The 26,858-nt window shown below is 40.9% G+C and overlaps 1 protein-coding gene across 1 annotated transcript; it reads right to left on the bottom strand.

Annotated features, from left to right (window-relative positions):
* Positions 1-8,496: 8,496 nt before the first annotated feature.
* LOC130724920 (transcription repressor OFP14-like) lies at positions 8,497-9,255 on the bottom strand. Its single transcript, XM_057576186.1, has one exon. It carries the CDS (start codon positions 9,253-9,255, stop codon positions 8,497-8,499), a length of 759 nt encoding a protein of 252 aa, XP_057432169.1.
* Positions 9,256-26,858: the final 17,603 nt, after the last annotated feature.

The following is a 26,858-nucleotide window of genomic DNA, read 5'->3' as shown; positions in this document are numbered from 1 at the left end:
CACTCCATCTTCACCCGGAACAGGCTCCAAAAAATCAAGAGGTAAAGGTTTGGGCTTGTTTTTACTACCTTTTGGACGTCCCCGTTGAGAACTTTTTTGTGAAGAATTGGTTTGTGGAGTTGACACCACGTCTGGGGATTCTATGGCACCCGGCTCACAAAGTGCAGGAGAACTTGGTTGTTCCTGCACCACCCCTGTAACTCGAGACACAATCGCAGAAGAGGGAATCGTTGTAATGGGCGCCTGTTGCCGCACAATCTGATTTGGGGACGTATGATAAAAAACGTGTGCAGGTTGATGAGAGGCAGGATCTGTATCTGTGTTGTTAAATGATTTGTAAGGTTGAGGCAAACCAACCTGCCCCTGCTCAACAAAAATCACGTTGTGAGAAGCTGGAATAGAGCCCAAACACGTCCCTTTCCCTTGCTGCTGAATTAAATGACATGGAACCCTGTTTAAATAGAGAGATTACCAATAATAAGGTTGATTTAAAAACAAATCTTGTGCATTGAAAGCATATCCTGTAACCGGGAATTTTGGAGCACAATCCTTAGCAAGATATTATGTTTTTTTACTTTGAATTTGAATTCCCTCATCAAATCGTTCCTGATCCTTAACTGATTCTTTCCAAACCACAATCTCCCCCTTGGAATAGCCAGCATCAAGCAAGTCCTGTAACTGCTCCTTCTGTTCCTCTCCTGAATTAAAGGCTGCCGTTTTCACGTATGAATTTGAAATTTCCCCAACAACAACCTCCTTCACCGGCGATCTGGTCGGCTCCACCTCCACCTCCGACGGCATCTCACCGCCACCGAGCACCACTGGACCAAAAGCAGCCTCTCCACAAGATCGCAGGCCTTCAAAACCACGGTCCCTAAATACTTCATCTTCTTCATCTGATTCAATATCTATAGCAGATTCGTAGTCCTTTTCAGGTGGAAATTTTGGACTCATAGCAGCCGCGTCAATCAAATCCTCATCATCTTTGGCTTCATCATCATTGGTCTCCTCATCTGCCTCGTCCTCATCCTCCTCTAAATGATAAATTTTTACCGGAGTTGACGGCATAACCTCAACACTACCATAATCATACGCATCCACATCCTTCTCAATTAGAATAATAAGACATACCACTAACATCAACAGACATTGTAAAGCATTGTAGAATCGGATGATGCATGCGAACTAGTATTCGAGCGAAATCAGCCCGATGGCGCGACATAGTTTCGTTGTCAGATAGAACATAATTTCCCAGCCTATTTCCTACAGAAGTAAAGAAGGCTTCATTCCATAATCCCACCGGAACTTGCCATAATCGAATCCAGACAAAATGCTCAGTGCCGAAAGTGAACACTGAACACGGTTTTACATCAGACAACATCTGCTCCAGAAAATAAGCACATTCTGTGATGGTGCTCTCCATCTCTTCCTTATTCTCGAACTCCAATAGCACCTCATTAGCACCAAGCGGAATTAGCCGGAAATTGAACTCCTCTTGCAGAATGTCAACCGGCTTAACTGTAAGTGCTCGCGCCTGAGCACAGCGTTGAACCCAATCTTCATCCATGTCTGACGCAGCAAACTGCAATTGACAGGCCTCAGATTTTCCAGCAACCAGACCTGAGTCATGTTGTTTTTGAGATACAGGGTCTTGTTTACTCACTGAATTCTCTCCCTTCAGTCTCCACGATCTTCCACGAATTTCATACTGATGTCGCCCTTGCGACGGAACCTTTGCTGCTTGAGAAGGCCTTTGAAATCTTGCTTTCTGCACCACCAGATAATTCCCTTCGAGTCGCAGGCCATGAAACTTGCGAATCGCTGTTCAAGCCTCATCGTCGCTTGAAAATCTTACAAAACCAAATCGGAAGAGACAGAGCCTCCCTGCTTTCCAAAAATTGCTCGCAATTTCTGAAGCGTTATCCTTTCTCCTAATCCATCTACAAAAATCGAGAATGACTCCCGGTTGTTCTTGGGTTTGTGACGGGAATTAGATTTCCCACCCCCTGTTTTAGAATTGCCACCCTAGCCTTTTTAAAAAAATGCCGGGACTACCCTCCGGGACTTAAACCTCCATACCAGTCCAGAGGTTGATGTTCTGGACTAGTCCGAGAGTTAAAAGTTCGGATTCTTTAGTTACAGTTAAAATAACATGATCGGTGTCGTGGCCGTCTTGGAGGACTTGCCTAACGAATTGTTGGGTTGAAATGTTTGGTTTGTAATTGTGGTGGTGGTTGAGATTGTAATTGATGAATATGCCTTTTGGTTTGGTCTTAACTTACTGCATTCTGCTGCTTGGTAAGAGTTATCCAGGACTTTAAGTTTCGAATCTATCCAGGACTTTAAGTTTCGGATCAATCCAGGACTTTAAGTTTCGGATCAATCCAGGACTATAAGTTTCGGACTGCTTCATAATTAAATTTACCACCCCCCTTTTTTAGACGTCCGAGAGTTGAAAAACCGGATTAATATGAAACTTCAAGATTCGGATCTTTCAAACCAGATACTGTCACAAAGACAGAAACGTGAAAATGCAGTGACAATAATATGGGACAAACAGACCTCGTTACAATACTGAAGGAAAATATTCTTGCTAATAATATGGTTACAGACATGGTTACAACATTACAAACATGAATCATATTATCAATCTTCTGTTATGTATGTTAAATCAAAGTTGGTAATAACACGAGGACCAATCCAAACAGTGTGTTCAGCCATAAATGGGGGGTGGTTGAGGAGTTTATGCAGGCCATAATGGTGGTGAGGTAGGTGAAGCTATGGAGTAATGGTGCTGAAAAAGGTGGTAGAATCTGTCAGAGGTGTCCGGAAGTTGAAGTTTCATACTAATCCGAAGGATGAAGTTTCGTACTGATCCGAAGGTTGAAGTTTCGGACTAAAACACGGAGGGGCAATATTGGTTTTTCCCCACTTTTAAATGGGGTGGGAAATCTAAAACAGGGGGTGGGAAATCTAATTCCCGTTTGTGACTGCCAATACCTATTGCCTCTACCTGCTGTTGTACGGATTCAAATACAAAACCAGCCCTGGGAGGAAACGTAGAATCCCTTTGATCATGTGGTTGTGGGTTCCATTTCTGTTGGAAACCCCCGCTTCTGTCTCTCCTAGTCTCGCCATTTTTGCCATGCCCGTAAGCTCCACCGTACTGCCACTGCCATGAGGGAACAAAACCCTTGCATTGCTGCTGTTCACGATGAGAGCCCCAGATGCGACTCCGACATCGCGGCTCAAAGTGCTGCACTTCCCTTCGACGTTCGAAATGACTCGCCGGCCGCCTCCATGACCGCCGCCACCGTGCTGGAGGCTCCCAGCCAGAGCCCCACGCTCGACTTTCTCTAATATTTAGATATTAAAGTTTGGGATTTTTACATTAAATATGATATCAATGCGACAATAAAATTTCTAATAACTGTTGCGCCTCCACTTAGTTTTTTGTTAATTGTGTATTTGATATTATTTACAAATTAAATAAAGCTTGCAATGGTAGCAGTGGCGGCAACATTCTTGCCTTTGGACACAGCGGCAACGGTGGGTTGGAGGAGCCGGCGACGGAGGAGACTTTGACTAATCTCCTCCTCTTGGGGACTTGAGCGCCCTCGGTTTGGCTCTCAGCACCGCCCCGTTTTTTCCCGTCGCCCTCGGCGTTGAACTTTGGAGAAAAACGGGCAATTTTCCTCTCGCGGGCTTTCAGGAGCTCGGCGTTGGTGAAGTTCATATCTTCTGCAACAATAAATAAAAAAAAGGGGTCAGTAGCAACATAAGGGGTAAGAAAGAAAATGATGATGAAAAAACGAAAGAGAAATGGCGATGATAAAAATAAACTATAAGAGACCTAAGTATTTGGGTGTCCTTGAGAGGCGAGCGCCCTCAAGGACTGTTGCGCAGTCAAGAATAGGAAGCGGGGTGGGGAGATTCAAAAAGGCTTTGTCGTTGACAGACAAAGATTCTTCTGAAGGGTCGGTAATCCCATTGAGCTTCTCCGTCCAGTAGAAGGGAAAAAGGGCAGTCCCGTCCCTAAGGGTAAAGGCCTCAGGATAGGCGGGGTGAACCGCCACGCGGAAGTATCTCCGGGCGAAGGAGGACTTTGCGTTACTCTTGTGAGGGTTCAAGCACTTACGGCCGGTTCGGGCCTTTAAAGAGATCCATCCTCTATTTTTGATAGACTTGGAGTCAACATCGTAAAGGTAGAAGAAGCTGGTGGGAGATGGGGCGGTGCCAACAGCGGCGCACAAGATCTCAAAGCACCGGATGAAGGCCCAGGCGTTGGGGTGGAGTTGACAAGGAGCCGCGTTGATATCACGGAGAACGGTTTGAACGAAGGGCGAAAAGGGAAGCCTGACTCCAAGCTCGCCAAACATATACTCATATATGCAAAGAAAAAATGGGATCTCTTCACATCGCTGTCGATCCTATGAAACCAGGGGCGGTCCTCAGCGCTGCAGGGCCAAATCCTGAGTTTGTCGTTTATTTCATCATCGTCAGACAAACCGCCAAGGTTACTCACGAATTCCAAGATAAGCTCCCTATCCTGGAAAATGGAGGGTTGGTCTATAGCTTCGTGGGAGGGTGCTCTCTGGACTAGAAGGGGCAGGGTCGGGAAAGTTCTCAATCTATAATGGGGGATTTCCGGGACCTCTAGTCGGAGGCCGCCGGCTGCGGTAGAGTCAGGGTTACTCTCAGAAGAAGAAGAGGTGTGATTAGGGGAGTTAGGGTTTGAAGCCATCTTTGACAATTAAATGAGGAAAAGGAAAAGACAAGTAGAGATAAGATGCAAAGATAAGGGAACGAGGACTCACCAGGTAAGGATGTGAAGAGTGGGTAACGAAAAGGGTGAAAGGCGACGGCACCAGAGCGGAAGTTGGAAGAGGGAGCTTGGTAAGCGATAAGAGAAGTAAAGAGAGGTTTCGGAAAGGGATGATTGTAGGGAAGAAGGGTTTTTATAGGCAAAGGGAGGGAGTTGGAAGGGTGACGCGTGGTGGACGCGTGTGGAAGGTTGGAAGTCATTATGGCTTTTGGGAAGTGGGACGCGTGTGATGGGGAGTTACTGCGCATGATTGGACAGTTATGAGGAGAGAGGTGACGGTTGCGGAGAAAGGGGGAAACTGACGTAACTGACATATCACATGGAGTAGTTAGAGATTTGAAAGGTTTTTGAAATAAGGGAAAGCGCGAAAGGCCTCGCCACCATGAAATCCAAACGCCTCGCCACCATGAAGACTAAACGCCATCGCCTAACAAGCGATGTCACCAATGAAGTTTAGCCGCCTGCCTAGAGCATCGCCAGCCAACACTTGGATGATCAGTACATGATTAACGCCTGCCACCTAGCCCGCCGACGAAAGACGCTCGCCTACTCCAACAAATCGTCAGTACAAAGCGATCGTTCCCGCCGCCTGCGGACTTGTGGACTTGCCGGTTTGGGTTGCTCGCCAAGACCAGTGGACTGGGCGACTAAAGATGCTTGTTTCCTTTCGCTTACGCCATGTCGGTGACGTAGTTTTCTTCCTTTTTCCCTCAAGCCATGTTGGCAGCTTAGATTCCAGCACACCATAGGATGCATGTAAGAGCATTTAAAAGACACACCTAGCTCTCATACTTCAAGCTCGGTGTCTTGTGGACTAGTGGACTGGACGAGCCCCTAGAGGGGCGACGCCCAGGGTTCAGCCCGCCCAAGGGCGAGAGCCTGGCCTTAAGTTGGGCCTCAACTTCAGAGGCCCAATTGGCCCAATAGGTAGTGCCCAAGCTCTATAAATAGGAGGTAGTTACCAATTGTAAGGGACTTTTAGCTCATTTGATCAAATAACACATGGAATTCAGCACTCTCTCTCTCATTTCTCTTTCTCCCTCTAGCACATTCTTCCACTCTCTAGGTACTATCCCTCTCTTTAATATTCATTCCTATAACATTTATAAATGCTATGCATGTAACAAAATAATTTACGGGCTACTTTTTTATAGGATAGCCCTAATGTTATCCACCAATTCCATTTTTACTTTAAATTTTAATTTTAAATTATAAAATTGTCACATTATTATGAAATTTTCATAAATAAAAAAGGAAAAATACAAAATAAACACAATATATTATTAAGTAATTTTTTTTAAACTATCTGTATTCTCCACTGAGGTAATCATGTTTGAGTTTGTATGACTATTATGTGAAACAAAACGTTTTTTTTACCAAGCATTGCAGTGACTTGAACTTGAGTCCTATGTTTAAGCTAGAACTCTTGCTTCAGTTGGTCTATACGCGATGGTACATTAGTGGAGGCATGACACTCTACAGATGCAATCAATATATTTAATTGCAAATATATAGTCAAATCTTCATACCATTAATAAAGGACCCGGGCTCCCCGTGATCATTAAATCCTGCATTCACTAAAGTCAAAAGCATGGACTATGGAGCATTTATGAAATTATAAATTCTCTAAAGACAAAGATATAAGTTGTCTCATATGAAACATCACGAGAACCAAACGCAAGAATACACGCAAACACCTATATCCCACAAGGTTTTCTATCGAAGAACAATTTGACTAACTTAATCCATTGCTCGTGCAAATCATGCAAAAAATCTGTTAGATGAAATAACAAAGTTGATCTCATATTTAAAAGTAAAAATAAAAATTGCTTCTTTAGATTTGAGTTCTTAGATCAATATCAAAAGCTTCATACCTCTAATTTAAGTGAACCCAAATTCTTTTTAGTGAGAAGAGAATTTTCATCCCTCAACCTCAAGAAAGTTTTTTTTTTTCTTTCAATAACAGCCAAAATCAAAACATAAAAATTGTCACTTAGCATGCAACTCAGGATAAAATAGGAGAGAAAAATAAAAATGAAACGGAGAAATTAAGCTCAAATTTTTGAAGATCTTGAAGAGTCCATGAAAATTCTTAAATCCACGATCGATAACTCAATCCAATTTCACTCCTTTAGCCTTCTTCCTTATCTCCATGCCGATCCTCACACTCTTTGCTAGAGCAGGCTGCGGAGGATTGCGCATGAGGCTGATCACATCCACATAAGAAATATATGTATGTGATCAGCCTATGGATGCAATCAATATATTTAATTGAAAACTTATAGTTATATAGTCAAATCTTCATACCACTAATAAAGGACCCGGGCTCCCCGCGATCATTGAATCCTGCATTTACTAAAATCAAGAGCATGGACTATGGATCAATTATGAAATTATAAATTCTCTAAAGTCAAAGCTATAAGTTATCTCATATGAAACATCACGAGAACCAAAAGCAAGAATACATGCAAACACCTACATACTACATTGTTTTCTATCGAAGAGCAATTTGATTAACTTAAACCATTGCTCATGCAAATCATGGAAACAATCTGTTAGATGAAATAACAAAGTTGATCTCATATCTAAAAGGAAAAATAAAAATTGCGTCTTTAAATTTGAGTTCTTAGATCAATATCAAAAGCTTCATCTCTCTTATTTAAGTGAACCCAAATTCTTTTTAGTGAGCAAGGAATTTTCATCCCTCAACCTCAAGAAAGAATATTTTTTTCAACAACACCCAAAATCAGAACATAAAAGTTGTCACTTAGCATGCAACTCAGGATAAATAAGAGAAAAATAAAAATAAAAGGGAGAAATAAAACTCAAATTTCTAAAGATCCTGAATCCAGTCCATGAAAATCCTTAAATTCACAATCGATGACTCAATCCAATTTCACTCCTTCATTCCTTCTTCCTTATCTCCATGCCGATTCTCATAGTCCTCACACTCTTCGCTGGAGTAGGCTGCGGAGGATTGTGCATGAGGATGATCACATCGACATAAGCAATATATGTATGTGATCAGCCTATGGATGCAATCAATATATTTAATTGTAAACATATTTATATAGTCAAATCTTCATACCATTAATAAAGGACTCGGGCTCCCCGCGGTCATTAAATCCTGCATTCACTAAAGTCAAGAGCATGGACTATGGAGCAGTTATGAACTTATAAATTGTCTAAAGTTAAAGATATAAGTTGTCTCATATGAAACATCACGAGAACCAAACGCAAGAATACCCGCAAACACCTACATCCCACAATGTTTTCTATCGAAGAGAAATTTGATTAACTTAAACTATTGCTCGTGCAAATAATGCAAACAATCTGTTAGATGAAATAACAAAGTTGAACTTATATTTAAAAGGCAAAATAAAAATTGCATGTTTAAATTTGAGTTCTTAGATCAATATCAAAAATTTCATACCTCTAATTTAAGTGAAACCAAATTCTTTTGAGTGAGAAGGGAATTTTCATCCCTCAACCTCAAGAAAGGAATTTTTTTTTTCAATTACACCCAAAATCAGAACATAAAATTTGTCACTTAGCATGCAACTCAGGATAAAATAAGAGAGAAAAATAAAAATAAAATGGAGAAATTAAGCTCAAATTTATGAAGATCTTGAATCTAGTCCATGAAAATCCTTAAATTCGCGATGGATGACTCAATCCAATTTCACTCCTTCAAGCTTCTTCCTTATCTCCATGCCGATCCTCATAGTCCTCACACTCTTCGCTGGAGCAGGCTGCAGAGGATTGCGCATGAGGCTGATCACATCCACATAAGCAGCGAGAATGAACTTGTGTGCCTTCTTCTCATTCATGTTCATGTAAGAGAACAAAAGCTCTTCCATGAAATCCCAGTCCACCTTCTCATCGTTCCTCAGCCTCGCTCCCACCACACCTTCCATCGATCTCTTGAATTCCTCGTAGGGGCTCTTTGTGCATGGCACCAACACCGCCACACAGGTATTGAGCAATGTGGTTGTCTCCTTTGAACATGAATATTCGCCGTTCTGTGCTGGTGTCGCAGCTGAGCTGCTCGACCCTGAGAAGCCACGGGTCACAAAGAACCTTTTAGAGCCTCCGAGATCTGGTGATGATTCTTCAAATGAATCAAAGGACGTCGGACTTGGCATTGGCGATTTTCCATGGGGTTTGTGGGCATTTTTTTCGTTGTTGATTTCTTCACCGTCTCCGAGGAATAGAGACCTGAAATTCTCAAAGAGAAAACGGTCAATGTCATCTAGAGTGGCTTCATTGTCATTCTTTTTGTTTCTCTTATCATCCATGGAGAAAGAAGGAGTGCTGAGATGTTTGCAGCCTCTGAGGATCCATTTCATAGAGGGTAAATGGATTTGTGAGCGAGGGTTTTTGATCTTGGAGAGGTAGTCACTAAGGGATTTCTGAATGTTCTTCGGCATCTCTGCAGGTTGAGGGTTTGAGTGAAATGGTTCAGGTTGAGGAGTTAGTGTGATTTATAAATAGAGTATTGATGGCAACCCTTAATTTTATCCTCTCTTTTCAACGTTTTTATTTATTAGTTGATATTCCATTAATTTGAAACCATTAATTATTTATTCACATTAATCACACCTCCACCAAAAGAAATAAATGAAGAAATGAATGAGGAATTCAAATAAATATGTTATGAGATAGAAAATTATGAGAGATATATAAAAAAGTGAGTGAAAGTATGATGTTAGAGAGAGTAAGTGTGAATGAATAAAAACTCAATTTGTAAGTGAGACCCACATTTTTATGGTCTCTCACGAATTTTAATCGATAATTAAGAGAGTATTGAAAAGATAACGTTAAAGTAGGTATTGATAATTTTTTTCTAATAGATAACTAGACTTTTTTTTTTTTTAGATAAGCAAAATTGTATTAAAAGAGAGTACAAGGGGTACTCAACCCAAAATACATGAAGGACCAAAAAAGTAAACCAAATACAAGGATAAAACCATGTAATGACAGCCCAAAGAAACCACCCCAGAACAACAGTAAAAGAAGGAAAGAAGACAAGACCCTCCAACTTAATCACCTTAACTAAATATGACAAGACAAAATTAATCCAAACTGGCTGCCAGACAAGGTAATGCAGGCCAGCATGAAAGAAAAAGCCAAAGCACTACCACCCTACACAAAACCAGCTCAAAAGCAAGAACAAAGGAGCTGCCATACGAGCTTCTTTAGGACCCAAGAATGCAGAGAAGAGGATTTGAAAACCAAGCAGAAGACGAATAGCAAAACCCTCTCACACTTGCCTTGTTCCATTGCCAAGACCTGCGCTTTATCAGCTCAAGAGCATACTCCACACTTGCTGCCCCTCCTCGAAAAACCACCTCATTCCTTATCAACCACACCGACCAAATGACAGCTAACCAAATTGAGCGGGACAAACGCTGTTGCAAATTATTAACACCAAATCTGAAGTGAAACAGATGATCACGCACAGAATTGGAGGGAAATGAAGAACAACCCAACCATTGTAAGCATCCTTGCCAAATACTCATGGAGAAAGGGCACAAGAATAAAAGGTGGTAACAAGATTCCACATGATTATTACAAAAAACACAAGAGGCATCGGCTAAGGAAGGGATTACCCGACGCTTTACCAAATTTTCTCTGCTCGCAATACGGTCCAACAACACTCTCCAAGCAAATCCTTTCACATTAGATGGGGCAAAAGACTGCCACACATTTGAGAACGCATGGTCTGCCACTGGCAAAGCAGGATCCTGCAACAAAAGATAAGCAGAATGGACAGAATAAACTCCATCATTACTGGGGAGCCATACCCAAGTATCCGGAACACCTTCAATCAATTGTACCCTCCCAAGCGCACTCAACAAGTTCTGTTCCCACAACTAGACTTAAAATTGTTTGATAAATAAAGATGTTAAATAGTTATAGGTGCATTTATTACACATTTAAAGGCCAAATAAACACTTTAAATACACCATATTTTTTCTATATCTCTCTTCTTATCACATTCCATCATATGTTTCAAATTGCATCTTATTATTTATTTTTTGTGTGTCTACACTCGTTGAGCGTCTACCATCATTTTCGTTTGGTAGAAAGGATAGAATTTTGAGGTGAAAAATGAGAAAAAGTGAGTGATACATATAATATGTGACATATTGAGAAAAAATAAAGAGATAAAAGTACAATGTGAGTAAATCTTTACTGAAAAAGAAAGAGAAACTTAAATATATTAATGTTGGTTGGACTAATTTACTAACATTACTAACAGCTAACATTTGCTTTTAAAAATATTGTTGAGTGTTTTTTATTAAAGGTCTCTTTGACTTTTTTAAAGACTCTTTGACTTTATCATTCACTAAGAGTGTTTCTCCTTTTTTACTATTGCTTTTTGTGTAGGGCATTTTTTTTTCTTTGAAAAAAAAATATTATGGACATTCTTGTTAGCTATTAGTATTCAACATTATTGACATGTGTGAAGTTAGTCCCTAGTCTATTGTACTTCTTGCGTCGATTTTATATATAAACGGAAATTTTTAACCGCCACAAATTATTGATTATGGTTTTAGTAGCAATCCACAAAATGAACTAAATGACTATTTTTACCCGACCATTTTATTAATATTGGGGACTAAAAGTTATGGCCTTTTTTTAGATAGATTAAATTCAGTCCTCCCCTATTTTATATGGAAAAAAAACATATTTAACATTATATTAATTTAAAATGTGCATGCTTTAAAACTCACCAAGCATTAATTGGAACAATATAAACTTACGGGTGAATGGTCACTTTCGTCCCTTAAGTTAATGGCGTCGGACAAGTTAGTCCCTATTCTACGGAAATGTCTCTCGTAGTTCGTGAAGTTTGAAAACGTCGATCACGTTGGTCCCTGCCTCTCCTCCCGTTAGTGAACGTTAACGAAGACGATGATTTGGCACGTTAAGTGCCTGGATTTGCCACGTGGATTAGAACGTTGGGGGGGAACATTGAAACATCAATTTAGTCCTTTTCGTCCTTATAAGAGAAGAAGAAGAAGAAGAAGCCTAGAACAGACCCAAAATCCCCAAATTCAAAAACCTTCAATCCCACCACTTTGGTTCTTCCAATACTCAAATTTCTTCTCTCATTCAACTCGCAACTGGCAAACAATGTCTCAAAAGTCCAAATGTAGTGCAGAAACGAAGGGGAGCACGAAGGGGAGCAAGGATTCAAGTGGTACCTCGCACTCCATTATTGATCGAGTCCTCTACTGTAAAAGTGGTGAAAAGGTTGTGTTGAGGGTATCTGGAACTAAATGGAACCTAAAAAGACCTTTTTATGCTTTCTATCTACCTAGGGTAAGTAAATGGTTACAATGAATTCATAATCATGAGCTGTGTTTGTTGTGATTGTATAATTGTTGTTGTCTTGTTCATTTGCAGTACCATGAATTCAATTGCAAATTCTTTCGGTGGGTTGATGAAGTGGAAGAGGAAACAGAACAAGATGGAAGGGTCAATGTACTTGGTAACAAAAAGGAAGATGAACTGCAAGTGTATGGGGATTCTGGTATGAGGAAAAAGTTGGTGCGGGTCAGGGAAGTTATGTTGAAGACAAGTTAAGAGGTGATTGAAGAATTGAGGCTGGTGAAAGAAGTTATGGTGAAGACAAATGAGATTCTGAGTGGACATATCAAGCTTCAGAAATATTATGGCATAGGAATGGCTTTGGTTGTCTTACTTTTGTTGATTGTGTTGCTCATTGTTTTCATTGTGAAGTAGGACCTATAGTATGAGTGGGGAGGGTATGTTTCATTGTGAAGTAGGACCTATAGATTCCATAAATGAAAATTCCATGCTTTTCATTAGATTCCATACCATTGTGACAACCTTGTTTAGTTACAAGACTAGTAAATAATAAAAAGAAACCCTTAAATAACCATGTTTTTCATAGATAATAAAGATTAGTGAGCACAATAGCACAATATGGCAACAAAAGAGCACATAATTGGTCCATACATAAGTCATTAATTAAAATACCCTAATATAGCATAAAAAAGCACAAAAGTGCACAAGTGGTCCATAATATATTTGCCCTAATATTCCTTCCAAAAAATTACTGTCTCATCAACATCATACTTAGGTTAGGGACACGAAAAAGTAGACAACAACTTCATGGATTCTGTGGAAGCCTTGGCTGGATTGAAGGTGTTGGCATGAATATCATAGGTCCTCCAGGAAAGTCATGTATAGCAGGACCCGGTGGTGGGGATCTTCTCCCTTGGGATTGTGGGGGATGTGTAGTGGTGGCATGTGAGATACTTTGACGGGGAGGCCTAAAAACTTTTCCTCTCACAGGGGGTGGCCAGAACACATTTCCTCTCACATTGGGGGCACTATAACAGTAGTAGCATGTGGAGGTGTGAGGTTGTAGACAGCCCTTGGTTGCAGAGGTGTAGCTTGTGTTGAAGAAGAAGCAGCAGCAGGGGCTAGTGGTGGTCCTCCAAAGCTTGCAGCAGAAGCAATTGGAGCCCTATAAACAACCCTTGGTTGCAATGGTGGAGGTTGACTTGGAGTAGGAGTAGCATGGATTGTTCCAGAAGGGCCCTGCAATTAAGTCTATTAGGTCCAATAGAGGGTGTATTAACAAATGAAAATTTGGGATTGTGTGATAGAATTACATGTGAAGTTGTGATTGTGGGGGATGAAACTCTATAAACAACCCTTGGAGAAGAAGCAATAGGTGAAGGTATGAAAAACGATAGAAAGAGGGGGTTTGAATAGAGTTTTCAACTAAAAACTTTTCCCTCTTTGGATTTTGACAAATCTCTCGAATAAATAACACAAGGTGCAAAATATAAGAGATGAAGAAAAGCACACAAGTATTTTATCCTGGTTCACTTGATAATCGTTCAAGCTAATCCAGTCCACCCGTTAAGGTGATTTCTTCCTTCTTAGAATGAAGGCAATCCACTATTCAATGTTTGTTACAACTGCACTAGCAACCTGCTCAGTGACTAACAATACAATGAACTAGCAAACACTAAGATTCACTCTCTTAGTCTTCTCAAGGAGCTGACCAACTTTGGTCCCTTAAGGAAATCAAACTAACTGTTTGAAGGTTTTGGGTTTACAATGAGTGCTTCTGAAAATGCTAAGGTAAACACAGTAAGGACTAGTGAAGAAAGATTGCTAAGAGAATATTGAATGGTTGCTTAAGCTTATACATAGTTTCTTAGCCGCTTCTTCAATCTTCAGCCTCTATTTATACTTCAAGGATTAGGGTTATATTCGCAGTTTGAAATGCTACTGTTGGAGGGCAAATCCGGAACTTCCAGATTCTGCTGTGGCTGAACATCTTAGGTAAGGTCGTCAGGATAGTACAATTGCTTTTGTACTTGGACAGCGACGTGAGCCTTATCCTAGTTGACTTATGATCAGACGACGCTTCATGTTGGAACTTGTGAAGCTTGGTGATCAGAGTCAGAGGGAAGCTTGGATCCTCTGACCTTCGTATCTTTTGCTTCTAGACATCAAAGTTGGAAGTACTTGGTCTTTAGAGCCAACTTACTCTTGGACTTCAGAATCTTCACTTCTCAGCTTCTGGACCTTCAGAACTTCTGGACCTTCAGAGCCTTTAGACCTTCAGAGCTTCTAGACCTTCAGAGCTCCTGGTCTTTAGAACTTGAAGTGATCTGAATCCACATCAGAGCTTATCATCTTCAGAACTTCTGAAGCATATACTACTGTTCAATCAGAACATAGTGAGTACGAAAGCGTTGCGTTGGTTACTCTTTGGGCTAAATGCTTCTGATAGTTGTGAGTATTGACCAGAGTCAGAGCCTGTCATATAAACACTCAGAAAACAATTTTAGAGTACCACAATATTTCATACACAATATTTAACATGTCATCATCAAAACATAGAGTTGTACTACATGACCAAATCTTGGTATTACAATCTCCCCCTTTTTGATGATGACAAAACCAAGTATTTTGATGAACAATTCTTAAACAATAAACTGAATACACTCAGAGTTTAGGGTATCAGAGGTAAACTTATCCTGAGACGTATGGTTTTTTTTGTTCGTCCTGAATCCAAGTCACAACTTGATTCTGAGCTTAGCTCCCCCTGAATCTAAGACTTAATAAAAACATTAGTAATATCAAGATTCTGAGCTAAAATGAAGGTGATCATTCGTTATATCAGTTAGATTCATATATATAGGATTATCAGAGCGCATGAATAATCAGAGTCAAAACAAGGAAAAGTATCAGAGTCAACCGATTTAAGCATACAATCACTTCTGACGAAGTGAAAATGTATTCCTTGCTAGTGCCCCACTGACAGATCTATGGTCATAAAGATGGATCACTTAATTCTCCAAAAGAAAAGAAATCACACTAACACAGCTTACACATCAAAAACTGGTAGTACTCCCCCTTTTTGTCATAAGGAAAAAGAATGGGGTGTGAAAAACTTAGCTTGAAGTACAAGGTACTCCCCCTTAGAGAAGTTCTAAGTTAAAGAAGGAGAAAAAGATAACTAGATAATAAGGTTAATTAAGAAAATAATTGATTAATGCAGATGAAGAAAATTAAATGACTAGAGCGTTTACCACCGGTCAGGAGGTTTAAGACGTGCATCAGTTTCCAATGTAATCACCTCGAGAAACTGCAGCAACATTAACTTCTGGAGACTGAACTTGGTGTATAAATAGCATTGTAACCCATAACAGTCTTCACAGAGCATCTTCATCTTGTAATACATATGACAATGGCTTTCGTTGAGAATTGCATCAGTGAGCTTAGAAGGAAAGCATTTGAAGAAGATTTGTTCTTCAATGTCAGGCACCCAGCTTCTTCTTGCTCTTTCTTTCTTCTTGCTTCTTCCCTAGCATTCCAGAGCTTTTCCCTTAAGCGCATTTCATGGAGAGTTTCTCTTCTTCTGTTTCTGGCTTCTAGTCTTTGTCTGGCAGCATCAATTCTGGCTTCTCTTTCCTCAGTATAAAATTCCATCGTTGCATCAATCTTGTCATGCAGCCAGTGACATAGACGTCCCCAGTCCTCAATAACTATGCAGGGTTTCTCACTATGATCAGTGCGACCATATAGGTTGTGTACCCGAGTTGCTGCTTGATCACTGAACAAATTAATGCATTCCAGCAGTGTTTTTGGTTCAGGATGGGTGTAGGGAATGATAGGAAGATTGACTTCAGGTGGAGAAGGATGATTGCAGCTCGTAGCTTCAGAGGTAGCTTGAGGAGAGGCAACTTCCAGAGTCATTAGATTAGAAGTCTTTGGGTATGGAGTTGGGTTAGAGGTGCCAGCTTCAGTGTTTGGAAACTCAAAGTCTACAGAGTTGACTAATGAGTAGTTGGAGAGGGACACCTTAGAAAGTTTTCTTTCCTTTGGAAGAGGAAAGGCCAAGTTCAGAGGGACCGCACTCAGAGGTTCTGGTTTGGGTCCTGGGTAACGGTTTGGACTTTGAGCTCTAATGATGTTCTCAGGAAGCTCTGAGATCCTATCACTGACAGCTTGAAAGAATTTGCGACCAGACTCAGAGTTGTTGGATGGAGAGGAAGTAGCGTTATTGGTAACAAACGGTATGGAATGAGTGGGAGAAGGAGTTTCTTGCTCAGAATGTTCAGAGTCTTTTTGTTCTTGAGCTTGTTGTTCAGAGGCTTTCTGATCAGAGGCTTGGTGAGGTTCAGAGGCTTGGTGAGGTTCAGAGGCCTGTGAGGTGTATGGAAGTAGAATGGGTGAAGTAGGTTCAGAGGGTTGAGGATTTTGGATTCTTTGCCAAATGGGTTCATTTTCAATGGAAGATTGAATTAATGAAGTCTTTGGTTGTGGATAGCAGGTAGTGGTGATTGTGGTGATTGGGTGGATGACAGAGGTTTGTTGGGTAGGAGGAGAAGGTAAGGCTAAAGTAGAAGTGGGGTTAGACACAGCCAAACATGCATCAGATTCATCATCGTCAGTAAGAATTATGAACTTACTTGAGTTCCTAACAGAAGATCTTGTGACTCTGGCAGTTCTTGGTGCTTGAGTAGTTTCCTGCTGGATAACCCTTGTAGCAATTCTAACTTTCTTCTTCTTCTTCTGAGGTGGTTTCTCATCATCATCACCATCCTCAGAGTCATCCTTTGCAACCTCAGTAGTATCCTCTTTCTTCCTCTTTGTCCATCTCTTTTTAGGAGATTCATAATCAGGAGCTTCTGGAAGGGCTCTGAAGAATTCATCGACATCAATCTCAAAGCCAAGATTCCTCAAATCCTCGATGTAGTACAGGATAGCCTCTAGATCATCAGCCTTAGACCAGAGGGGATAGTCTTTGAGAGGAATTCTTCTTCCCTTAACCTCTTTTGTTGTGATGATCGAGTCAGTCTCAATCTTCTTTTCTATCAGGCACATCCTCTTCATAGTTGTAGAGTTGAAGACGTCTCCAGCAAGAATGGAAAGGTCTTCAGTGCATCCTGTATTGATCAAGTCCTTGAACAAATTTCTTTCAACGAAGATGTCAGATAACAGTCTTCCATAAGGAATGTATATGATGGTGTTCTTAGTCACAGCAGCAGTTGTTCTTGATCTCCTTATGCAATCTTTCAGATAAGTGAATAAGAAGTAAGAAAGACATATCTTCTTCCAAGTCTTGATGAAGTAAAGCATCACTTTCTGATTAAAGTTGATGTAGTCTGGAGAACTTCCAATGGGTCTGGGATTGAAGCAATTCAGAATGATCTTGTGCCAGATCCTTAAATCAGGATGAAGCTCTCTAGTTTTGTAGTCGGATTTCCCAGATTGCCAATTTGCATACAGTACCGAATTGATTTTGTCTTTCACTCTCTTCAATTTGGATTCATTTGCTTGAAATATGTAACCCTTGATAGTATCTGGACCCAGAAGCAGAGCAATTGATCTTTCAGTAATGATGATCTTCTTGTCCAGCACATAGGAAACCACTTGAAGATCGTCACATTCAGCATGTTTCCAGAATTCTTTCACCAGCTTGTCATAGATGGGTCCAGTGAGCCTGTTGAAGTAACCTTCCCAACCTTGAAACTTGACTGCAGAAAGAAGATCCAACCCATTTTGTGCAACATTCTTGAAATCAACTCGCAATTTGCAGAGAACTTGAAGATCTTCAGGAGAAAAATTGCAAGTGACTGCACACCCTCTTTCACCAATCGGAGTGACTTTCTCTGACCCTTGAGTCTCGGCCTGAGTGGGTTCATTGGACCTTGATCGAAGACATGGACCACTTTGACCAGTTGCAAGACCCATAACCATCTTTGGAAACACTTTACCATCTGCAGAATCAGCTTTCTCGGGTCTTTCCATGGCAGATGAGGGTTTGGGTAGAAGGAGAGAATGAACAGGAGAGAGAGAGAGAGAGGAGAGAGTTTTTTGAAGAAAAACTAAAGCTTTTGAAATAAGATAGAGAAGTGGATAACGTGTGTGCATAAGTGGGTTTAAAGGTAACCGTTGGCGGTTTAAAAGCCAAAAGTAAAATCAACGGCTAGAAATTAATGATATAAAGTTAAACAGTAAATACACATAGCACACGATGGAGAATAAGTATATCAACATCATTACAACAGATTATCCCAAGAGGCACAAGGAACGAGGCATCAGAAAAGACTGACACACGTTTGCTGTCTTGTCTTAGAGTGGGTACCAATGGGTACTCAGCATCTGACAAGGTTACCTTCTGAACTAGACATCTTCTGATAAAGAAGCATCATAGTCAGAGGTTCTGATCCATCCTCATACTGGACAAAAGTCCATATTCAGATTTTTCAGTATGAAATTAAATCTATCCTCTGCTAAGGGCTTTGTAAAGATATCTGCCCATTGATGGTCAGTATCAACAAACTTCAGAAGAAGTACGCCCTTCTAAACATAATCTCTAATAAAATGATACTTTACCTCAATGTGCTTTGCCCTTGAATGTAAGATTGGATTCTTACTAAGTGAGATAGCAGCAGTATTGTCGCAGTAAATTGGAATATTGCTCTGAAGGATTTGATAATCCTCTAGCTGATGTTTCATCCAGAGCATCTGAGTGCTGCAAATAGCTGCTGAGATGTATTATGCCTCTGCAGTGGATAGCGCAATTGTAGACTGCTTCTTGCTTGCCCATGAGACTAAGTTACTTCCTAGAAATTGACAATTTCCATAAACACTTTTTTTTTGTTCTATCTCCAACATAATCAGCATCACAGTAACCTGAAAGCTTATACTCTGATGTTTTCTTATACATCAAGCCAAGGTTAGTGGTACCTTTCAGATATCTGAGAATTCTCTTAACAGCAGTTAAGTGAGTTTCTCTCGGATCTGATTGGAATCGAGCACTTAAATGTACATTAAAGAGAATATCTGGCCTAGATGCAGTTAAGTATAGAAGAGATCCTATCATACCACGATAGAGCTTTTGACATACTTTACCACTGACATCTTCTTTCTCCAGAATGCATGTAGGATGCATTGGAGTCTTGGCTATTGTAGATTCTGTCATGTTGAACTTCTTCAGAAGTTCCTTTGTGTACTTGCTCTGATGGATACATGTTGCTTTTGGTTGTTGATCAACTTGTATTCCCAGAAAATACTTAAGTTCACCCATCATACTCATTTCAAATTCAGTCTGCATCATCTCAGAAAATTCCTTGCAAAAAGATGGATTAGCAGATCCAAATATAATATCAACATAAATTTGCACAATTAAGATATCATCTTTGTAAGTTTTGCAAAAGAGAGTTGTATCTACTTTACCCCTTACAAACTCATTTTCCAGAAGGAATGAGCTTAATCTCTCATACCATGCTCTGGGAGCTTGCTTCAGACCATAGAGAGATTATGTAACACCCCGATTTCCAGATGTCACTTTAGTAACCAAAAGTAAACTTTACGCGGAAAACAGGTAATTTTTTTCGTTTGATTCCTTTTAAATCAAGCAATAGAGAAATAAAGACATAACCCCAACACTAACTAACCAATATACAAATATATACACATGTACCACCTCAGCTGCACTCTCCCGTCACGCGCACTCGCAGTGACTCCAAAGTAGTGTGCCCGTAGGCAAATAGTTACAGTTCCAGATGTGTGAGTGAGAAAATCATAATTACAAACCACTAGGAGGAAGTCGGCCTCAAAATGGCCTAAGCAAAGACCCCTATGGTCCGACTGACTCACTGTGATCCCTCAGTAAGAGAACCACACAAAAGCCATGCGTCGGGAACCTACCCTGTCCCAAAATATGAATGACGAATCAGAGCTATTACAGTAACAACTAACTCAAAAGGCTCTAACCACCCATAACCCACACTACTATCATCGACCCTCCCTCGAACAGTCATGAAGTCCGGGTCCTCGTCGAAAGCTTCAGTAATAGTCGTTCCGCTCCGGGTCTTTCCCGCACAACGAATCATCACGAACCGGCTGACGGACGCCTGGCAGCAGGCCGACCGCCCAAGCACAAACATACAAACAAAGCCAAGGCGCTAGGGTCAACTTACAGAATACAATAGATATACAATCAACATGCGATAAAAGGGGTATATATATATATGTTGTATATATACATATAAGTTATGCACTGCTTACCCTAAGGTTTATACATAGCATGTTATCAAATCTCTTACGCAATTCAGTCATAATAAGATGCATTGTGTGCCAGTGCAGAATATGCTGACACAAATCCGAATAACGTCACTCTGCTTGGCGACGGGACAGAACAACAACGTCACTCTGCTTGGCGACGGAACAAATCAACAACGTCACTCTGCTTGGCGACGGAACAAATCAACGACGTCACTCTGCTTGGCGACGGGACAAACCAACGGTATTGCCACTTATAGGCTGGGCACCTCGAGACGGTCGTAACACTGGCCTCGTGTTTAACCATTTCTGCTCGGGCGTCGCTTATCACCTTTGGCTATAGTCAAGACGATACAAACTCTACATGGTTTGACCATTTCTGCTTGCTATGCCGAACATCAACAGGCACGATGCAACTCTACATGGATGATCGTTACCTCCTGTTGTGCCAGATATAGTCAGGACCGATTCAACTCTGCATGGCTGATCGTTACTTCCTGTTATACCGAAGTACTCTGCTTGGCACTTCATCGCGTATAGGCACGTGTGCAATATGATTATCAAAACCAGAGTCAGTGTCGGTCAATACAACACGACTTGGAGTTAGTGTCGGTCAATACAACACAACTCCCACCACAAAACCCACAAACAAAACCCAGAGTCTGTGCCGGTCAATACAACACGACTCGAACAACACTACCAGGAGTACTAGAGTACTCGGTGACTTTCAATCATCACCATAGCTCACCTCAGTGGCTTTCCCCAATTCCAAACTCTCCAAACCCACAACATAAGTCGACTTTTCCCCGCCTTTCGTAAATATTTTCCCCTTCAGTTCTCCTATGCTTAAACGTTAATAAAAATTGTTTCAATTCGAATTAGCCAAGTTATGAGTTTATTTCTCAAAGTCTAAGTTTCCCAAGTCTTTATTTTACAAAATTCTATTCATTCTAGGTTTTCCGAAAACCAACCACCCAAAAGAAGTTTCCCGGGGAAAGTCTAAGTAAACCAATGAATCCCAACAAATGGCTAAGTCCCAAACCCCTCATTTGGACTTGCCTAGGGTTGCTCATCCAACCCGAAACATCAAAGATCACCAGATCAATGAATCTCCACTCCGAAATTGCGTCAAAACGCTCAATCCAACAAAAGCACAACATCACAAGTATGGAAAAGCATCATAACATCAACTCATCATCAAAAACAACATCAGATAAAACATAAGTCGAATTTATCGACGCCTATCATGCAGTCATAGCTAATATATAGTAAGTTGCCCTAACCTCGAGCTGATCCAGCTTCGCAAATCAAATCTCCTTCACAGGAATGCCTTGAAACTTCCAAAGTTCCTTCAACTCGATACCTAGAAGTAGGGACGAACTGCACGAAGATTGGTCAAGTTTTCGCGGAAATCCCCTCCCCCCTTGCTCCCCACGAAATCAGCCACAAATGGAAAGAAAATGAGAGGATTTTGCTTTTTCGCGCTATTTATAGGCGGGTGAAATCGCGGGAAAATGAAAATTTCGCGATTCCGATTTTTGCAGCACGATCACCGTGGAATTCTAAGAGAGATTCTAGCGTCAGAATTCCAGAACTCAAAACAAATATCTAGGATTTGGGAAATACGATATCGAAAAACTCAAAAGCGGTGTCGGTTAATCTGCCCCGAAAAACTACTTTTTGCTGTGATGCTCAGACGACAAAACTTCCAACAGAAGAAAGATTGGAAATGTCGAAACAAGTCTGGCAACGCGGACGGAATCTTCGTTAGAAGTCCCGAATAGAAAAAGTCTTCATCCATTGCTCGAAAATAGGGTTTCGAAGCAAAGAAATTAGCGTCGGCGGACATCCGAAAAGTGAAACCTATCGTGCGTACAGTCCAGAGTTCCGAAATGAAACGCTGGTCGATGGAAAAATAAAAAGAATCTTTAAATTTTCCGAGAGTTCGAAATCTCACTCAAAACGTTGCTTTAAGAGCGAAATAGTCTATTCTGGACACGCTCGCCCTAAGGCAAGTGTGCAGACGACTCGCACTAACTCCGAAAACAACTACGCAACATTCCTCAAGCAATTCCTGAACTTTCTTCTTCATTAATCTTCCTCAAATGTCAAACTCCTGTCACGCTTACACTGATTCTACGCGTGAGTCGGAAACTAGCTTGTTCTGAAAATCCAGGTCTTACAATACTCCCCTCCAAAAAGAAAGTTTCGTCCTCGAAACTCAGAGTTCTGCAAAAAGTTCGGAATACAGTTCCTTGATCTTATCTTCCAATTCCCATGTAGTAGTGCCTGTGTCATTGTTCCTCAAAATCTTTACTTAAGCAATCTGCCTTCCCCTTAACTGTTTCACTCTTCTATCCCCACTGCTAACTATCGGCGTCTCAAAAGACAAAACATCATTCAACCTCATGTCGTCTGACTCGATTACTTGCGTCGGACCTCTGCTTGAAATGATACCGGTTGGCATTCCGTGCAGTCGCACAACCTTAGCCACTTACTTCTTTACTTTCGGTCGTCCGGAATTCTTCTTAAACTCAGTGCCTCTCTGTCATCTCAAAGTAGATACTCAACTTGTCCTCGTGATCTTCATCTACAGTCCATCACTTGTTCGTTCGATAACTCTTAGACGAATCCTCCCCCTTGGAAACCGCTAGTCCATTAAAACACCTCTAACTTCGTAACTATCATCACTCGCACAATGAAATCAATCTCCTACTTAGTCACCCTTCGAATTAAAAATCGACTTATGTCCTTATTTCTTGTCCTTCACTAATCTTGTCCCCTTCAACATCAAGTTATCAACAACTTATAAGATAATCCTCTTCTTAATATCTAACAATCCATTATTATCGTCTTCTTCCTTAGAACTTCCCTCACTCAAACCTATTTACACTTACTGAAATCCCTAACACTTCGCACAAATCAAGACTTATCCTCTAGAAGATTAAATCATAACTATACCTCAAGGGACTTAACTAGCCATTGACTCTTAAACTCTACGAAACTCGTCAAAATATAACAACCTCAGATATTCGTCTTAATACTAACACCTTCCTTTTTGTGACTCAATCACCATCTCGTCAATCAACTTCTTAATTTCTCAATCAAATTCTGACAAACTTCAAGTCCTACACACCTTAGACAGACATTCATAGATTTAAAACCTAAACCTTCACCAAGTTTGGTCCTCTAATGACCTTTAATTCTTCAATACTTCTTAAATGAATATCCGTTTCTTAAAAACTATAACTCCTTCACTTACCCAAACGACCTGACCAGTGTCGTCATGCTTTCACATCCACAACTTATTATGCTAACATCATTCAAATCATATCACATGGCTCATTATGTCTGCAACCTCATGATCAACATCAATCGATCACCAACTTATAACCAACCTTATGACCCTACACAACCCAAGATTCATTTACTTCAAGATCACTCTTATATTATACCTCAATGGTCTTAACCCGAAACCCATCTCCAGGTCTTCATTCTTCTAAGATTCAACTCCTATTGTCACAGCTACAACTGTAAGATCTCTTACTCGTATGCGATTCTCGACTCTCAAGATTCAATCTTAACCCTAAGATTTCAATCCAACTTAGTAAATCTCACTTAGTAATCTTAGCATATTTCTTTGGAATCCATATCAACAACCTCAAGTATTCAACTTATGCTAAAACTTTCTTTCTCCAACTTAATCATTAATTCAACACTTTTCAAGTGAAAATTCATCTCTTAAGACTATAATGTCTCCACATATTAATCCAACGCTTAGAAAAACTTATTCCTCGAACTCGACTATAACAATCTAGTTCAGAGTTAATTCTTCTCAATCTCGCTACCATCAAACAATCATCTATAACCGGATATTAAATCCAACCTATCTAATCTCTAATAATCCCACGTCAGAAATCACATAACCTATGACTTCATAACTTCCGAGAAAATACTTAAAGATTTTCCAACATCAATTCTATTGGCTTAGTCTACCTCTACTTGGAGTAATCACACGAACTAACCAATCAATGTCTATACGAAAATCATCAACTTCCAAAGGTTCAAATCTTAATCTTGTACAATCAAATGCTTAACACGAACTTTCCTCCCAAATCCGACTAATCCTCAATCAATTCAAATTCATCTTACCCGTCCTTCTATCAAAGTCCATAACCAGCTGTGATTCCGAATATCACCCCCTCAATATTAGGTTGATCAGGCCTAATACATCGAAGGTGGAAATTTAGAAAAACCCACTGGAACAGTCAATGAGTTCCTATCCTCCAGTAGTCACAAATATCCTGATACTAAATCCTTTAAGGATCCCGCTACGGAACTACACACCCTCAACATAACACGTATACTACCCATACGGAATCTCCCTAAGATTCGTTCTTCAACTACTAGCTTCCTCATAAACGCATCGGTGGAAGACTACTTTCTAGACTTAGTGTGCTATTCCCAACCTTATGTAACTTCTATAGTTAAATCTCGAGCAACCTCGAATAAGGTCCTACATCGTTCCCACGTTCTTCCTCGTTCAACTCCTCAGCTCTTGCCCTCCTTGGCATGAATCCTTTCCTCTGGAGCAAGTTGTTTTCCTTTCCCAACATTCCCTGATGATTCGCCCCTGAGTGCCTTGCAATCTTGGGAGAAATGTCCCGGTTGGTTGCAATTGAAGCATAGACTTTCTTTGGTCTTGCAGTTCACAGCTAGATGCCCCTCTCGGTTACACTTGAAGCATCTCCGTCCAATCACTGAGCATTTGTTAGCAAAATGCCCAAACTTTCTGCAACGAGTAGATGTCACTCCTTTGTCACCAACTGGCTTCCCCCCCAGTATCAGCAGTCGTCGGTTTGTACTCTCTTGAGATAAGATTTCTTCCCTCGGAACGCTGATATGGTCCCCACTTATGGTAACTCTTCCTTCCGTTGTAGCCTTGGGAACCTGACCTCATTGGTCCCCCAGCTCCAATTCGGTTCATTCCTCTTTATTGATACATTGCTGTCGCCATCAGTCGTTGATGATGCTCACGTGTAGCCTCCGCCATCCGGTTAAGATCCACCATCCTATATCCCATCGAACGTCCGATTAGTACTAACCATACGGTAGCACTAGACAAACCACTCAATCCGATTGAGTAGTAACGCAAGCAATTAGAGCGAAAATCGCTCTGCAGACAATCAATTTTCACTCTTTGCAGAGTCACACAACCTAGCACAGAAGACCTATCCCCAAAGACTCCCAAAAGACTCGACTAAGCTCTGATACCACAATGTAACACCCCGATTTCCAGATGTCACTTTAGTAACCAAAAGTAAACTTTACGCGGAAAACAGGTAATTTTTTTCGTTTGATTCCTTTTAAATCAAGCAATAGAGAAATAAAGACATAACCCCAACACTAACTAACCAATATACAAATATATACACATGTACCACCTCAGCTGCACTCTCCCGTCACGCGCACTCGCAGTGACTCCAAAGTAGTGTGCCCGTAGGCAAATAGTTACAGTTCCAGATGTGTGAGTGAGAAAATCATAATTACAAACCACTAGGAGGAAGTCGGCCTCAAAATGGCCTAAGCAAAGACCCCTATGGTCCGACTGACTCACTGTGATCCCTCAGTAAGAGAACCACACAAAAGCCATGCGTCGGGAACCTACCCTGTCCCAAAATATGAATGACGAATCAGAGCTATTACAGTAACAACTAACTCAAAAGGCTCTAACCACCCATAACCCACACTACTATCATCGACCCTCCCTCGAACAGTCATGAAGTCCGGGTCCTCGTCGAAAGCTTCAGTAATAGTCGTTCCGCTCCGGGTCTTTCCCGCACAACGAATCATCACGAACCGGCTGACGGACGCCTGGCAGCAGGCCGACCGCCCAAGCACAAACATACAAACAAAGCCAAGGCGCTAGGGTCAACTTACAGAATACAATAGATATACAATCAACATGCGATAAAAGGGGTATATATATATATGTTGTATATATACATATAAGTTATGCACTGCTTACCCTAAGGTTTATACATAGCATGTTATCAAATCTCTTACGCAATTCAGTCATAATAAGATGCATTGTGTGCCAGTGCAGAATATGCTGACACAAATCCGAATAACGTCACTCTGCTTGGCGACGGGACAGAACAACAACGTCACTCTGCTTGGCGACGGAACAAATCAACAACGTCACTCTGCTTGGCGACGGAACAAATCAACGACGTCACTCTGCTTGGCGACGGGACAAACCAACGGTATTGCCACTTATAGGCTGGGCACCTCGAGACGGTCGTAACACTGGCCTCGTGTTTAACCATTTCTGCTCGGGCGTCGCTTATCACCTTTGGCTATAGTCAAGACGATACAAACTCTACATGGTTTGACCATTTCTGCTTGCTATGCCGAACATCAACAGGCACGATGCAACTCTACATGGATGATCGTT

Source organism: Lotus japonicus, chromosome 6 (assembly GCF_012489685.1).
Source record: "Lotus japonicus ecotype B-129 chromosome 6, LjGifu_v1.2".
Taxonomy (NCBI): domain Eukaryota; kingdom Viridiplantae; phylum Streptophyta; class Magnoliopsida; order Fabales; family Fabaceae; genus Lotus; species Lotus japonicus.
This window is presented reverse-complemented; position numbering and strand designations above follow the sequence as displayed.